General features: G+C 51.1%; 2 protein-coding genes across 5 annotated transcripts in view; both read left to right on the forward strand.

The window, feature by feature from the left end:
• The window catches only part of LOC121302328 (PDZ and LIM domain protein 2-like), a 27,031-nt gene extending 20,746 nt beyond the window's left edge, over positions 1–6,285 (forward strand). For 3 of the 4 annotated variants that reach the window (XM_041232216.1, XM_041232215.1, XM_041232217.1), the window contains exons 8-10: positions 2,131–2,270; positions 2,638–2,749; positions 4,792–6,282. In XM_041232216.1, coding sequence (XP_041088150.1) covers positions 2,131–2,270; positions 2,638–2,749; positions 4,792–4,984 — 445 coding nt within the window. In that variant the 3' untranslated portion in view covers positions 4,985–6,282. Of the gene's footprint in view, positions 1–2,130; positions 2,271–2,637; positions 2,750–4,791 lie in introns of all 4 variants that reach the window. The other variant, XM_041232214.1, reaches the window with a different exon arrangement.
• A 2,415-nt stretch (positions 6,286–8,700) lies between these two features.
• Positions 8,701–15,168, forward strand: LOC121302327 (charged multivesicular body protein 7-like). Its single transcript, XM_041232212.1, has 10 exons — positions 8,701–9,753; positions 10,313–10,484; positions 10,792–10,977; positions 11,260–11,393; positions 12,073–12,121; positions 12,931–13,050; positions 13,598–13,696; positions 13,848–13,902; positions 14,600–14,716; positions 14,874–15,168. Exons 1-10 carry the CDS (start codon positions 9,470–9,472, stop codon positions 14,939–14,941), a joined length of 1,284 nt encoding a protein of 427 aa, XP_041088146.1. The 5' UTR covers positions 8,701–9,469; the 3' UTR covers positions 14,942–15,168.
• Positions 15,169–16,750: the final 1,582 nt, after the last annotated feature.

The following is a 16,750-nucleotide window of genomic DNA, read 5'->3' on the forward strand; positions in this document are numbered from 1 at the left end:
TGTGTTTTTTTTTAAAAGTTAAAAAAAGAAGGCAAGACCAGCTTTCCAATGCAAATCCTTCAAACAATCGTTCCTCCTGTGGAGCCCTGAGCTGAAAACAGAGCCAGCTGTCCAGTGGAGCCGTGCTGGGAGCTGCCTGCTCTGCTAATTGAGCTTGATTTGAGGGGTCGAGAGTCAAAATTACAGAGGCCAGCGGGGGAGCTAAACCAATTAAAGAAGAGAGCTTTTAATAAAACACACACGCCCGGAGCCAGCCTCTCTCCAGTCTGGTGTCCGTCTCATTTCACGCAGAGCGCGCCGGCCCCGGCCGCAAGCCCCTCTCTGCTAGCTCTCCCCCTGGGAGTTAGGGAGCCTGGCCTGCGCAGATGTTGGTGGTTGAGCATGCGAATGAGGGTAGCCGAATGACCCAGGCAAGCCCCTGCTGAAGTAGCCTCGGCGCTCTGCGAGCGATCGTGGAGGACTGCGTTTATATAACGAGGATGATGATGAAAGTAAAGCCTTGCCTCTGCTTAGCAGTGGCATTTGGAACGCTCCCATGTGCCCCATCGTTCAGACAGTACAGCCTGATCTCCCAAAAAAAAACATTGCATGCAGGCGCTTCATATTTACAGTGAGGTATAAATTTTGGGTGTGCAGATTGAGGGAGAGTTGGGGGCTGTGTTACAGTATAGAGGGGTACAGATTGAGGGAGAGTTGGGGGCTGTGTTACAGTATAGAGGGGTACAGATTGAGGGAGAGTTGGGGGCTGTGTTACAGTATAGAGGGGTACAGATTGAGGGAGAGTTGGGGGCTGTGTTACAGTATAGAGGGGTACAGATTGAGGGAGAGTTGGGGGCTGTGTTGCAGTATAGAGGGTACAGATTGAGGGAGAGTTGGGGGCTGTGTTACAGTATAGAGGGGTACAGATTGAGGGAGAGTTGGGGGCTGTGTTACAGTATAGAGGGGTACAGATTGAGGGAGAGCTGGGGGCTGTGTTGCAGTATAGAGGGGTACAGATTGAGGGAGAGTTGGCACACAGGTGGATATTTCCATTGATCCCCAGTGTGCCTCTCGGTTCGGTGCAGCTCCTCACTGACTGTGCAGACGCTGGGTCTCTGGCATTGAGCCAGCTTTGCCTCATCTATTACTGACTAATTGGGACCAGCCCACCTCTGCATGCCTGAGCTTGCACAGGAGAGATTGCAAGCCAATCAGGGGCCTCCTACTTTGCATAAAGGACACACCCTGTGAATCCCCCTGGCCAATCCCGTGCAGTCATTCTCGCACACCTCAAAGGTCTACTCCTCTCTGCCTGAGTGCTCTGTACTCTGAGACTGTGACCCCTCACTCTAGTCTGCACTGTGTACTTCTCTGGAGATTGCTCCTCTATTTCTGGCAGAGAGAGGGACTTTATTGCTAGTTGTGTTTCATAACTAGGACTTGGGGTAAGTGGAGATCCTTTTAGTTTTTCTATCTTTGGGGTTAGAGGTTTTTTATAATCTATCTCTCTGTGTTGTGTTCTAAAGTAGATAATGCATACAAGAAAAAATAGTTACTTGAACCAAGAATTCCCGATGTAGTGTTGAGTGTTAGGGCTGTTTCCCGTGGTTATACTCTGCATTTACCATCGCTCACCCAGGCTTGCCGTGTTTATTAATGTGCTTTACTGTACCTCGCTGTTTACAGTGCCTGACTCTGCTACACTCTGCTCTGCTTTTACTATGGGAAGCGTCTATGAGACTTGGGTGGGTTTTTTGTTGTAAGTTTTTACTCGAGTGATTGACAGTTTTATTACAAGACACCCGGATTTAGACAGATTCTGTGTCAGTGTGTTGCTAATCCAGCCCATCGCCGGAGGGCTCGGATCTCCAGGAGTCTCCCGGCTGTTTCTCAGTCTCGGGTGTTCTTGTACGGGTTCTTTTTTGTTTTGAAAACATACATCTTGCGAGTCTGGTCTAAACCACATTCCTGTGCTGTTTGTAAGTTCAATAAGTTCCCTTTGATTCGTTTAGTCCCTGCAGGGAATGAAATCCCGCTTTTTACTATTCTCCCCTTGGTGTATTTGGAAAACCATTTCCCAGTGGTGATGAAACGTGGTCCCATGTTCCCCAGCCCCTGAGTGTCTCTGCCTGTGTCTCCCGTGCCCTGCAGCTCGGACGCAGCCATGCACAAGTTTGACAGAGACTCTGAGGTGTACAAGATGATCCAGGAGAATAAGGAGTCCCGCACAGCCCCCCGGCAATCCAGCACCTTCCGCCTGCTGCAAGAGGTGCTGGAATCTGATGAGCAAGGTGAGCAGCACGGCACTCGAACACGCACGCAGAGTCACACTCGCTCACTCGATCACGCACACGCACGCAGAGTCACACTCGCTCACTCGATCACGCACACGCACGCAGAGTCACACTCGCTCACTCGATCACGCACACGCACGCAGAGTCACACTCGCTCACTCGATCACACACACGCATGCAGAGTCACACTCACTCATTCAATCAGACGCTACAAAGGCACAGCCACTTAGCTTCTATCCAGCGATTCCCACATTCAGATATGTGTCCCAGCACTACATTATCAAACTGCAGGTGACGTGTGAAGCAGCAGCCTGTAATCTCTCTCGTTGATTTGAAGGTTTGTCTTTCTCTTCTTCTTTCCCAGCGGCGACGGTCCGATTCCCAGGAGCGTTGTCTCCCAGCCCACAGAAAGCAGTGGGCTCTGTCGCCGGGGTTACCAAGTTCCACATCTGTGAGAAATGCGACACCAGCATAGTGTAAGCACCCTGGGGGGTTTCCTTGTGCTGTAAAATGCTCTAAAGCAGTCTCGGTGTGGCGGAAATCAAGTTGGCCAACGATCGGCTAGCCTCCACCAATGGGGCCCGAGCTGAAGCACTTGTCATCTTCTGTTTCACCTGCTAATTCCTGACTGAGTGAAGCGGGTGGGTGCGGGCACGGTGTGAAGGTGTGGGTGCAGGCGCAGTGTGAAGGGGTGGGTGCAGGCGCGGTGTGAAGGGGTGGGTGCAGGCAGGCGCGGTGTGAAGGGGTGGGTGCAGGCAGGCGCGGTGTGAAGGGGTGGGTGCAGGCAGGCGCGGTGTGAAGGGGTGGGTGCAGGCAGGCGCGGTGTGAAGGGGTGGGTGCAGGCAGGCGCGGTGTGAAGGGGTGGGTGCAGGCAGGCGCGGTGTGAAGGGGTGGGTGCAGGCGCGCGGTGTGAAGGGGTGGGTGCAGGCAGCGCGGTGTGAAGGGGTGGGTGCAGGCAGGCGCGGTGTGAAGGGGTGGGTGCAGGCGCAGTGTGAAGTCCCGCGGGTGACGTCACTTGCCCACCCAAGGGCGTCCGCGTCAGGGCCCAGTCCGTGAAGGGGTGGGTCACAGGCGCACCCCAGTCCGGCGTGGTGCCCCACCTACCGCCGCGCACACACTGTGAAGGGGTGGGTCCCGGTCCACCTTCTGTGGCACGCGTGTCCCGCACCCCGCCCGGTCACAGCTTTCCCCACCCACGGCGTCCACGTCCACACTTCCGCCCACCCACGCTCCGTGTCACACTGTGAGGGGGCATGGAGGTCCGGGCACAGTGTGAAGGGGAGGTCTCCGTCACAGGCCACACTTCAGCAGCACCACGTGACGGTGGGGACCTTCCCCCACTGTGCCAAGCAACCACCACGCGTCACACTTCCCACCCCGCCGGACAGTCCCAGTGCCCACGTCGGGGGAGCAGGCGCATTCCCCCACTCCGTCCGGGCACACGGTGTGACACCCACCGTGGAGGGCCGCACCAGGTCACACTTCCCCCACGAGGGGTGGGTGCGGGCGCGGTGTGAAGGGGTGGGTGCGGGCGCGGTGTGAAGGGGTGGGTGCGGGCGCGGTGTGAAGGGGTGGGTGCGGGCGCGGTGTGAAGGGGTGGGTGCGGGCGCGGTGTGAAGGGGTGGGTGCAGGCGCGGTGTGAAGGGGTGGGTGCGGGCGCGGTGTGAAGGGGTGGGTGCGGGCGCGGTGTGAAGGGGTGGGTGCGGGCGCGGTGTGAAGGGGTGGGTGCGGGCGCGGTGTGAAGGGGTGGGTGCGGGCGCGGTGTGAAGGGGTGGGTGCGGGCGCGGTGTGAAGGGGTGGGTGCGGGCGCGGTGTGAAGGGGTGGGTGCAGGCGCGGTGTGAAGGGGTGGGTGCGGGCGCGGTGTGAAGGGGTGGGTGCAGGCGCGGTGTGAAGGGGTGGGTGCAGGCGCGGTGTGAAGGGGTGGGTGCAGGCAGGCGCGGTGTGAAGGGGTGGGTGCAGGCGCAGTGTGAAGGGGTGGGTGCAGGCGCAGTGTGAAGGGGTGGGTGCAGGCGCAGTGTGAAGGGGTGGGTGCAGGCAGGCGCGGTGTGAAGGGGTGGGTGCAGGCGCGGTGTGAAGGGGTGGAGGCAGGCGCGCGTGTGAAGGGGTGGGTGCAGGCAGGCGCGGTGTGAAGGGGTGGGTGCAGGCGCGGTGTGAAGGGGTGGGTGCAGGCAGGCGCGGTGTGAAGGGGTGGGTGCAGGCAGGCGCGGTGTGAAGGGGTGGGTGCAGGGCGCGGTGTGAAGGGGTGGGTGCAGGGCGCGGTGTGAAGGGGTGGGTGCAGGGCGCGGTGTGAAGGGGTGGGTGCAGGCGGGCGCAGTGTGAAGGGGTGGGTGCAGGCGCGGTGTGAAGGGGTGGAGGCAGGCGCAGTGTGAAGGGGTGGGTGCAGGCGGGCGCAGTGTGAAGGGGTGGGTGCAGGCGCGCGTGTGAAGGGGTGGGTGCAGGCAGGCGCGGTGTGAAGGGGTGGGTGCAGGCGCGGTGTGAAGGGGTGGTAACAGGGTGCTTTGTGTGTGTGTTTTGCAGGACGCAGGCGGTGCGCATAGTGGAGGATCGATACCGACACCCCGAGTGCTACACCTGCACGCAGTGCGGCCTCAACCTCAAGATGAGGGGACACTTCTGGGTGGGGGAGGAGATGTTCTGCGAGAAGCACGCCCGCGAGCGATACCAGGGGCCCTCGGGGGCCACCCCCACAACCGTCCACCCCAAGTCCTAGAGAGGAGAAAACACCGACACAGAAACTCTGCAGCATGTTGAAACACCCTGGCCTGGGTCACACAGGACTAAAGCTGGGCAGCAAACAACCCTTACATACCCCACTGACCCACAGCTCCACTGAGGGAGGGAGGGAGACCAAGCAGGGGTGTGTGTGTGTGTGTGTGTGTTCGTTGCACAGTCCCAGTGAGAAACCCACCAGCTTTGTTGGCTTGTTGAATTATATGTCGCCGACAGTGTCCAGAGCTTTTGTGTAGGACTCCTGCCCTCGATTTTCAAAGTTTCCCATAGGAAAAGCACAGCAAAGTCTGATAAAGCATCAAGAGGGACGATAAAGCATATTTAAAAAAATATGGCAAACGTAAATGCATAATATATAACAGTGGAAGAAAAAGCAGGGGCATTGGTCATGCACGTTTTCCATGGTGAGCTTGAAGTGTGTGTGGAGTGTGATGGTTTTCATACAGACACCCCTAAACACACACACACACACACACACACACACACACACGTATTGTGTATCTGTTTTTATATATATGCTGCAAAATTAGCATAATCTCTGCATTGAGTTTATATACAGCATATGCATATTTTATGTAGGTAAACACTTCTTGCATAATGAAATGCGTCCATTGTGGGTCATCCTTCAAGAAACAGCTGCCCCAGACATGCCCTCTATTACAGCTCTGTGAGAAACCAGCAGCCTTTATCTGTGTCTTTATACAGCACTGCAGTGTTCCTGTCTTATTTAAGGACCCCAAGGTTTTTCCTGTGTGTCTGGGGGTATTTCAACAGCTGTATAACTGCCCCTGCTTCCAGTTCACAGCTGGCAGGTTGGGTGGGAGTGACGTGTCCAGATTTTGCCCCGAGCCTGAAAACAGTGTGCAGGGTTTCAAACTGTAGTGCTGAATGAAATGTTCAGACTCTCAGCAGACTTTACTTCATTGAGAACATAAAGAAATGACAGCTTTGTGAGAGGGAAGAATTCAAATCATGATACTTGTGAACTATCCTATTTTCCTATTGCATTCAAATGAAACATGTTGGTTAGCATGTATCTGTTTAACGAGATATGGGCGGGGGGAGGTGTGTATGCAGTGGAGCCCAGATCCAGAACCTTTTGCTCTGATGGGGGTAATAATTCTATACAATTTGCATATGATAAACCGTATGGGGGTGGGGATATACACATATGAATATTTTATTGTTATTTTTGCTTGCAAAAAAAGATTGTACAATAAAAACAAAACAAATTGTGCTGCAACCCTGAACATAATGTGTAGGGTTTCGAAACTGTACTGCTGAATCAAATCTGCGTACAGCGTTTCTTTGTCAAGAACAAAGAATGAAATTGAGTTTTTTTTCAGAGTGAGTGTTTCTGTACACACTGTTGTCTGATCTCTTAGATTGTGAGGGTTTCATAGCGCAAGACTTTACGCTAAAATTCGGGATGTTCCATACGTAACAGTTCTTTGTTCTTATAGGACTGACGTGCCTACCCGCATAAGTCATACTGTTGTACTAATGAAATGGCTGAACCATGATTCTGGCCTTCGATGTCGACAGTCAGGTCGTTCAGAGGCCGAATTTGGGAACTGTTTTTTTCTAGGAACATTATGACACTAATGCAGCGGACTTACGGAGTTTATCAATGCTGTTCTGATCTGCTGTGCGTAGCGGAGTTTATCAATGCTGTTCTGATCTGCTGTGCGTAGCGGAGTTTATCAATGCTGTTCTGATCTGCTGTGCGTAGCGGAGTTTATCAATGCTGTTCTGATCTGCTGTGCGTAGCGGAGTTTATCAATGCTGTTCTGATCTGCTGTGCGTAGCGGAGTTTATCAATGCTGTTCTGATCTGCTGTGCGCAGCGGAGTTTATCAATGCTGTTCTGATCTGCTGTGCACAGCGGAGTTTATCAATGCTGTTCTGATCTGCTGTGCGTAGCGGAGTTTATCAATGCTGTTCTGATCTGCTGTGCGTAGCGGAGTTTATCAATGCTGTTCTGATCTGCTGTGCGTAGCGGAGTTTATCAATGCTGTTCTGATCTGCTGTGCGTAGCGGAGTTTATCAATGCTGTTCTGATCTGCTGTGCGTAGCGGAGTTTATCAATGCTGTTCTGATCTGCTGTGCGTAGCGGAGTTTATCAATGCTGTTCTGATCTGCTGTGCACAGCGGAGTTTATCAATGCTGTTCTGATCTGCTGTGCACAGCGGAGTTTATCAATGCTGTTCTGATCTGCTGTGCACAGCGGAGTTTAACAATGCTGTTCTGATCTGCTGTGCACAGCGGAGTTTATCAATGCTGTTCTGATCTGCTGTGCACAGCGGAGTTTATCAATGCTGTTCTGATCTGCTGTGCACAGCGGAGTTTAACAATGCTGTTCTGATCTGCTGTGCACAGCGGAGTTTATCAATGCTGTTCTGATCTGCTGTGCACAGCGGAGTTTATCAATGCTGTTCTGATCTGCTGTGCACAGCGGAGTTTATCAATGCTGTTCTGATCTGCTGTGCGTAGCGGAGTTTATCAATGCTGTTCTGATCTGCTGTGCACAGCGGAGTTTATCAATGCTGTTCTGATCTGCTGTGCGTAGCGGAGTTTATCAATGCTGTTCTGATCTGCTGTGCACAGCGGAGTTTATCAATGCTGTTCTGATCTGCTGTGCACAGCGGAGTTTATCAATGCTGTTCTGATCTGCTGTGCACAGCGGAGTTTATCAATGCTGTTCTGATCTGCTGTGCGTAGCGGAGTTTATCAATGCTGTTCTGATCTGCTGTGCGTAGCGGAGTTTATCAATGCTGTTCTGATCTGCTGTGCGTAGCGGAGTTTATCAATGCTGTTCTGATCTGCTGTGCGTAGCGGAGTTTATCAATGCTGTTCTGATCTGCTGTGCACAGCGGAGTTTATCAATGCTGTTCTGATCTGCTGTGCGTAGCGGAGTTTATCAATGCTGTTCTGATCTGCTGTGCGTAGCGGAGTTTATCAATGCTGTTCTGATCTGCTGTGCGTAGCGGAGTTTATCAATGCTGTTCTGATCTGCTGTGCGTAGCGGAGTTTATCAATGCTGTTCTGATCTGCTGTGCGTAGCGGAGTTTATCAATGCTGTTCTGATCTGCTGTGCGTAGCGGAGTTTATCAATGCTGTTCTGATCTGCTGTGCGTAGCGGAGTTTATCAATGCTGTTCTGATCTGCTGTGCGTAGCGGAGTTTATCAATGCTGCTCTGATCTGCTGTGCACAGCGGAGTTTATCAATGCTGTTCTGATCTGCTGTGCGTAGCGGAGTTTATCAATGCTGTTCTGATCTGCTGTGCGCAGCGGAGTTTATCAATGCTGTTCTGATCTGCTGTGCACAGCGGAGTTTATCAATGCTGTTCTGATCTGCTGTGCACAGCGGAGTTTATCAATGCTGTTCTGATCTGCTGTGCGCAGCGGAGTTTATCAATGCTGTTCTGATCTGCTGTGCGCAGCGGAGTTTATCAATGCTGTTCTGATCTGCTGTGCACAGCGGAGTTTATCAATGCTGTTCTGATCTGCTGTGCGTAGCGGAGTTTATCAATGCTGTTCTGATCTGCTGTGCGTAGCGGAGTTTATCAATGCTGTTCTGATCTGCTGTGCGCAGCGGAGTTTATCAATGCTGTTCTGATCTGCTGTGCGTAGCGGAGTTTATCAATGCTGTTCTGATCTGCTGTGCACAGCGGAGTTTATCAATGCTGTTCTGATCTGCTGTGCGTAGCGGAGTTTATCAATGCTGTTCTGCAAGAGGGCAAACATGGGATTGTTCTTTATCGAGGTAAGCATGAAACCACGTGACAAGCAGCTGTCAAAACGCGAGAGGCGGAGCCACACGCACAGAAACGCCTCTGAAACACCCAAACCCCGCCCCTTGCCTCGTCTGATTGGCCGGAGACGAGCTTCTGAAGCGTTCCAAAGGTAGGCTCCCTCGCCATTGGCTGCGAGCGCTCAAGGGCGGAAGGGAAGAGTCAGCTTGAGAAACGCAGTGATGAAGCCGGATGTCGGGGTCTCCAGTAGTAGGTCGATGTTGTTATTTTTTGAAGCGTAATGTTTTTGTGCTTCATTTGAGAGAATGCGTTCTCCGGGGAAGCTGCGAGATTTATAAACACCACAGACGCTTTGCTGATGTTAATACAGCTCGATCATTATCCGGTTTGCTCGGGAGCAGACAAACTCTAAAGACTTGCAAATGCCGTGCGTGCAATTCACACAGGCTCGGTTTAAGCGTCTCTCTTAAAGGACCTTAACATAGCTTTGCGTTGCTGTGCATGCACGCCATTCTTGGATTCAGAGAAGCCCTGTGAATGTTGCACGACATGATCGCGTGTGTCGCTCAGCTGTCCAAATTCAACACGCAGCGACCCGAGACACCTGCATAATCCCTTATCCAACGCAACAACACGGTTTGCCTTTCACGCTTCAAGTGGAGCGGTACAGACTGTATATTTATTGTTTTTTTTATTGTTGTGCGGTAGAATATGTTGCCCTCAGCACCGCAGCAGGCGGCGGGCAGCCCCGCAGAATTCCCCCCAGAATGGGCAGACGACGAGCGGATGGCCTTCTTGTTTTCGGCGTTCAAACTGAACCGGGAGGTAAACTGCACGGACTGGGACGGCAAGATGAGTTTCTGGGCGCCGCTGATCGTGAGCTGCTGCCGGCGGCGGGGAGCCGTCAGCGTCACCCTGCAGGAACTGAGCGAGAGCTTCCGGAGAAACGGCACCGTGCCGCTGGGCCTGCCCACTGTCCTCCAGGATATGATCAGGTGGTTGCTGATAATGTTATTTTTTAACCCAGAGCAATGCGGGATACCCGTAAACATGAATAGAATATTTGCATCTTATTTCTAGGGACAGCTGTCCCTCCACGGTCTGTCTCTGCAAGGCCTTGCTTAGTCTTCGGTCGGTGCTGTGATTGTAGCTCACTTTGTGCACTTGCATTCACGACACATATCTCAAACAGAAGGTTGATTACAAGTCCCTTTCCAGTTCCTTTTTTTTAAAAAAAATATGCAGTTCTCTTCTAATCAGTTCCAACAGGTCGCTGATCAAAGTTGCAGTCGGCAGCATTCTGTTAAAAAGAGCTGCTCACATTGGCAACCAATCGCTTACATTGAAGTCGCTGTTTGACAGTCAGTGAAATTGACTGCAGTTGAACAATCACAGCAAGGAATATGAATTTGGAATTGGGAGTTGATTTTAAAAGGAAATTGAAAGGCAGGTCGTGGGTTTGTGTTGTGGAAGCCCCCTAGCCCCCTGTGCAGGTGTGTTGAAGCCCTGTGTCCTGTCCTGCCCGCTTGCTGACGGCTGTATTGTGCCCGGCAGGCGCGGGAAGCTGCAGAAAGAGTCTGAATTTGCAGCTCTGGTGGATTCAGGGTGGCTCTCGTGGGGCGTGGGGCTGCTGCTGGTCAAGCCACTCAAGTGGACCCTGAGCACCATCCTGGGCAGCAGCCGCGTGCCACCTGAGGAGTCCTATGTGGTGACGGAGCTCGTCAAGGTAGGCTGGCACGCTGTTCCATCTCCCCGCGTTTAGAAATACTTCAAGAAACAGACGATGTTCGCTGACAAACCTCTGGACTAGAAGTCTTTTTTCAAAGCCTTGGCTTGAAGATGTAGAAACAGACTTCAGCTGTTGTCACAAAATTTCTTTTAGTATGTGCTAGCCTGTTGTAGTGAATCTTCAGTCTGCGCCTTGCACAAAGCTGTGTGTGTTTTTCTTGTCTCTGTACTCCCTATTGTAACCAGAGTGTGTGTCTGTGGTGCCTGTGTGTCTGCCCCCCCCCCCCCCCCCCCCCCCCCCCCAGGAGAAGGCTTCAGAGCTGCTGCGTGTGTATCGAGGCTCCCCCGCGGCCGAGCGCACCCTGGTCCCCTTCCAGGAGCTGCGGGGGTTGGTGGCCCACATCTGCCCCGACGAGGCCACCCTGTGCCTGGCTCTGCTCCAGCTGCAAAAGGAGAAGCAGGTCACTGTGGCCGTGCACGAGGGGGAGAAGGTGAGGGTGCTGGTGCGCTGTCAGTACAGTATAGTGCAGTGCAAATTGGGGAAGTCACTCTAAAGGAATTCCAGTCTTGTTAGGATGTGCAGTGGTGTGAACCGTGTTCCTTATGCTGCTGACAAAGACCTCAGACAGCCTCTAGGTTACCCGTTAAGGATCAGTACAAGACTCACCCTGCTGAAGTCTGTCTGGGGCACACTCCTCACCTGGTCACGCCTGTATGAGGTGCCTTGGGGCGGCCGTGTTACGCTGATCTCTTTTTGTACGCTTGCCTCCCAGATTGTGAAGTTCACCCAGGCAGGGCAGAGCAGCGTGTCCCCGGTCGGGGAGGTGGACCTGGGCATCTACCAGCTGCAGAGGAGCGAGCGGCTCCTAGGGGAGCGAGTGGAGGCGCTGACCCAGGAGGCAGAGAGGTACTGACGCCAAGAAAGGAAACCCCTCCAGGGAATGTGGGGAGGGGAATAAGACTCCTATTGCAGAGCGGTTTCACCCATCCCAGGTTCTACTGTGAGCTTGATTCGGGTGTAGATAACAAGCTTGGGTAAGGGGTATTTAAAACCAGGAATGGATCAAACTGCTGTGCAATGGGAGTTGTATTAATAGTTGTATTTTTTTCACGGTTTACTAAAAGAAACTTCGTAAAGTTTCTTTGACAAACGTTTTGACTTAAGTGATCGATGCCATTCCGTTCTGGATCAGTTGTTACGTGTTTGAAAAACTAATCCAAAAGCAACCACTAGAGGGCGCTGACAGCGCAGTTTTGACACATCTGCAGGTTTTGTAATTGAAAAAACCAGTCTGAAAAATCAGCGTTTAACAGATTAAAAGTTTAAACCAGCGCTGTAAACGTTTCAAAGTTTAGTTTAAACTGTGCTGCGTATTAAAAAGTTGCAGTTTAGTGTTTATAGCTGTCTTTTATATTTCAGCGTTTAGTTTTATTTCAAGTGATCCAGTATTTCATTGCAGGACGTTTTCTGCCCGAGCATTGGAAGATGCTCAGGTGTGTGTGATTTTGTATCTGGGTGTAGGTAAGCAGTCCTGCCGTGGCTGTGTGCGCTGGCGATTCACACAGCCTGTCTTTGTGCTCCGCAGGTGCAGAGAGGAGGCCAGGACTCTCCTTCGCCAGGGGAAGAAGACGCAGGTAGGGGTCCTGCGATGGCGGGGAGTGCCGTCCGCAGTAGGGATGCAAGCCGGTTTGGCTTTTTAATCGACTCTTCCGGCTGTTTTTGGCAGATGCAGAAAGAGTAAAATAATGCATTCAAACGCTTTTGTCCACATGCGTCAAAGCCATCTGAGATATTTGGCAGCATTTTAAAATAGTTTTTGATAAGGGAGACAATTTGAATTTAAAATGCTACCAAGATTTACATCAGCATAAAAACTAAAGCTAGAACTGGGTCCCTGTGCCAGCCCCCGCAGTTCTGTTTAGTGTGCTGATTAATTATTTATAGCTCGCTACTATTAATACACACGGCTTTGTGAATAAGGTCCTTACACTTGAATCCAGTCAGGATGCCAATATTGTAATCAGATAAAGAAAACTCATTTCAATACATGCACGGTAAATGAAGCTCCCTTATTAAAGAGATTGAATTGCTCACAGAAGCATTTTAAAGCAGCTTCCAGGTTTTTGCGCTGACTTCCCGCGGTGTGCTGCAGCGCCCCTTCGAATCCAGCTGCTTGGCAAGCACGCTGTTCCTCACGTTGCTGTCAGGGTGGTCCGGGCAGCTTCCCTGTCACTGGCGTTGCAGCTTGGGCTGTGTTAGTCAGTCTAGCCTGGTTATTTCATCTATTTTTACTCAAACTCAAAAACTTTCAGCTTTAACTTTTCCCTTCTTAGGATGCATTATTCAGTTGGTGTGATTTACGTCATACCCTGGCATTAGTGTAGGTGAACGCCCCACGGGCTGTGTGATCTGACGCTCTCTCTCTCCCTCTCTCTTCCCCCAGGCGCTGCGGTGTCTCAGAGCCAGGAAGCGTGCGGAGAAGCGAGCGGACAGCCTGCACACGCAGCTGGAGACGGTGCAGGGCATCCTGGAGAGGATTGCCAACTCGCACACAGACCGCCTGGTGAGGAGGGCCCGCGTCAAGCTCTCTGTCGTAGGGACACTCGCTGGCTTTCTATCGCTCCGTCTCTGCGACCCCCTCCCCTTAGCTCTGCCCTTCCCATAGTAAGAGCATGACAAAGTGTGATAAAGCCGAGTGAAAGCGCGGTTATTGCAGCTCACCACATCCATTCAATAAGTCTTTGCTATTTTGCATTTCCAGCAGCTGCTCGGGTCTCCAGTGTTTTTAAAGAAGCATGTTGGAGCATGCTTGTATTTTATAATTTAAAACCTGATATCTGGTTGAAAGAAACTCCTTTTCTGTGCCCTTGTCATGGGTTATCTGTTAGCACTCCCAGGGTCACTGCAGCAGTGTCTTTTGGGTCAAGGCATGTTACTGGCTGAATGCACGTCAGTCAATAAGGGGAAGCATCTGATTGGTTGCTGACAGGAAATAAGGCGGGAAAGTGACCCCAGCAAGTGCAAGACAGTCTGAAAGCACGGTTTGCTAACAGCTTTAACTCAGTGTAGTAGCAGAGATCATGTTTGAAAACTCACTGTGTCTCTCTCAGGTGGTGCAGGCGTATCAGGCTGGCGTGTCGGCTCTCAGGCTGTCTCTGAAGGACGTGACAGTGGAGAGAGCTGAGAACCTGGTTGACCAGATCCAGGAGGTGAGAGAGCGCCCCCCTCTGGCCAGTATCCACAGTGCAATAACCATCCGTAATTATACAGTTGTGCTAAATTTTTAGAAACACTGAAACTTTGTGAGTAATAATCTGGTACCATCACTGTGTTAAATGATTTCCGTTTTGCTCTCTGCAGCTTTGTGATGCCCAGGACGACGTGAACCAGACGTTGGCAGGACTCGATGCCTCAAGTACGTCCCTGAGCTGTCCCCCCCCCCCCCCCCCCCCCCCCCCCCCCCCCCCCCCCCCCCCCCCCCCCCCCGATCCTCACATGTGCCAGGAGAACCACTTACCCTGAGATTCCCACCAGCACACGTTTAGAGTCTGATTCTGAGGACAGCTCCTCTCTCTAGCAAGTAAACGCCTTTCAATATTCACAGACACCTGCCGTGAGAGTAGATGTTCTATTCAACATCATGTAATCAAAGAAATTACAAAATGATATCGCAAAAGTCTAATGAAAGCCGTACTCTCAGCACAGTATTTCAGTGCCTTGCCACTCGGACACCACTTCGCCGGAGTTCAACACCGCTGTCATTTGAAATGAATTCAGTAAATCCTGCACTGAAGAGACTTTCATAACCGTGGCGGCGCTGTTTCTATCAAAGAAGCAAAAACCACAGAATACAGCCTGAAAATCGAAGCGCTCTTTCACTGTCATTGCAAGGGCCTGATTTCAAAGCAAAGTGTGTGCTCGCATGTTCTAAAGATCATACAGTAAATACCGATATTATGAAAACTGTCCGCTGGATGCGCAGTTGTAAAGCCAGGTCTGATTGAGGGAAATAGGCAGCAGCTTCTTTGCTTTACCGATGCTTGATGGACAGCAGGAGCCTTCCTCGGCTGCCTGTGGCACTGCATGCCTCACCCTTTCACTTCTCTTTCCAGTGAGCGGGGACACAGATGAGCTGGAGGCGGAGCTCAGGTCTATATTGGAAGACTCCACTCCGGACATCCCGCCCCCTCTCCCCGAGGTTCCGACGAAGCCCCTCCCCGCAAATCTGGGTAAAATAATTGGGCAAACTTTTATTACCTGCATGCCAGATAGTTTCCCTTGAGAAAGCTGTGTTAAACAGATTGGGAAGATGGTTCTTATGAGCTAAAACTTAGGTTAGCTAGATAGGTAGGTAGAAAATCACCCTTGTGTTCTCTTCACATCCAGCATCTCCAGGGTTGAAGCCCAGCAGCTCCTCTCTGCAGAGCAGCAGTGCCCTGGAAGCAGCGCAGTGAAGGCTGAAGCTGTCTGCAGAGAGTGTGCCGGAGGAGCGTTCCAGCATGGCAAGAGTGTTAAAAACCCATCCGGATCAAGAAAACAACCGACTTTTTAAAAACAAACTAACAATCTGTGCCTGTAACTCATTTTTAAAGAGGCCTTTACTTTCTGAATAGTTTTTTTGTTAAAATTACACACATACTGTGTAATACTCGCATACCATATAAAAATAATGTTGCTGTTACACTGTTTTTTTGTATGATGTTTTATTCACCTTCATGTTGTTTTCTTTGTATTCTCTGCAGTAGTGCGCTCTATTCTCAGCTCTCCAGCGCTGCCGTTACCATAAGAGCGCTAGTCTACACACTCCACTCTCAGCTCTGTCATTACCAGCACCTTAATAATAATGAGCGCTAGTCTACACACTGCACTCTCAGCACTGTCATTACCAGCACCTTAATAATAATGAGCGCTAGTCTACACACTGCACTCTCAGCTCTGTCATTACCAGCACCTTAATAATAATGAGCGCTAGTCTACACACTGCACTCTCAGCACTGTCATTACCAGCACCTTAATAATAATGAGCGCTAGTCTACACACTGCACTCTCAGCACTGTCATTACCAGCACCTTAATAATAATGAGCGCTAGTCTACACACTGCACTCTCAGCTCTGTCATTACCAGCACCTTAATAATAATGAGCACTAGTCTACACACTGCACTCTCAGCACTGTCATTACCAGCACCTTAATAATAATGAGCGCTAGTCTACACACTGCACTCTCAGCACTGTCATTACCAGCACCTTAATAATAATGAGCGCTAGTCTACACACTGCACTCTCAGCACTGTCATTACCAGCACCTTAATAATAATGAGCGCTAGTCTACACACTGCACTCTCAGCACTGTCATTACCAGCACCTTAATAATAATGAGCGCTAGTCTACACGCTGCACTCTCAGCTCTGTCATTACCAGCACCTTAATAATAATGAGCGCTAGTCTACACACTGCACTCTCAGCACTGTCATTACCAGCACCTTAATAATAATGAGCGCTAGTCTACACACTGCACTCTCAGCACTGTCATTACCAGCACCTTAATAATAATGAGCGCTAGTCTACACGCTGCACTCTCAGCACTGTCATTACCAGCACCTTAATAATAATGAGCGCTAGTCTACACACTGCACTCTCAGCACTGTCATTACCAGCACCTTAATAATAATGAGCGCTAGTCTACACACTCCACTCTGCAGCGCTGTCATTGTGAGCAGAGTTGAAATAAGATGATCATTTATTGATCTTTATCTATGTAAATGTGAACCAGCCTATCAGTTAGAGGGGAGGAACGCAAACGTATTAAACTCTGTAGCCGCTGGACAGGCGGATGCGCTCGCTGCGCACAGAGAGCGCATTGGCGCTGACCCAGTACTAACAGCACGCTGGCACAGGATTCTGAACCAGAAGGTGACCTGCTGCAGAGATGCGCGCTCTTGCAGAACGGTCTTTCACAACACAGCATGCGTACTGTATCTGACAAACCTTTTCCCTTTGAAGTGCAGAACGAATGCTAACCAGCATCATCCCCAGGGTGAGGGAAGACTTGCTGTTTTATTTGATAGTCTCATCACAGACTGAAGACAATCTCTGTAATACATACTCAAAATGATGGCACTTTGTAAAGGAATTGCTACACTGCGTTTGTTTGATAATTTGGATTTCTGTTTTCACATGCACAGCGTGTGTAGAAAAGCCAGCGGGCATCGGCACAGTCATTTAAGAGCAATCAGAGAATATTACTGGCGTGCTGTCTCATAT

Source organism: Polyodon spathula, chromosome 29, assembly GCF_017654505.1.
Source record: "Polyodon spathula isolate WHYD16114869_AA chromosome 29, ASM1765450v1, whole genome shotgun sequence".
In the NCBI taxonomy this organism is placed as follows: Eukaryota; Metazoa; Chordata; class Actinopteri; order Acipenseriformes; family Polyodontidae; genus Polyodon; species Polyodon spathula.

Bases quoted from the DNA above. Each gene is read 5' to 3' on its own strand.
- LOC121302327 (XM_041232212.1), top strand. From the start codon at position 9,470: ATGTTGCCCTCAGCACCGCAGCAGGCGGCGGGCAGCCCCGCAGAATTC. The intron at 10,485-10,791 runs GTAGGCTGGCAC...CCCCCCCCCCAG, and splicing joins TGGTGACGGAGCTCGTCAAG to GAGAAGGCTTCAGAGCTGCT. The intron at 10,978-11,259 runs GTGAGGGTGCTG...CTTGCCTCCCAG, and splicing joins CCGTGCACGAGGGGGAGAAG to ATTGTGAAGTTCACCCAGGC.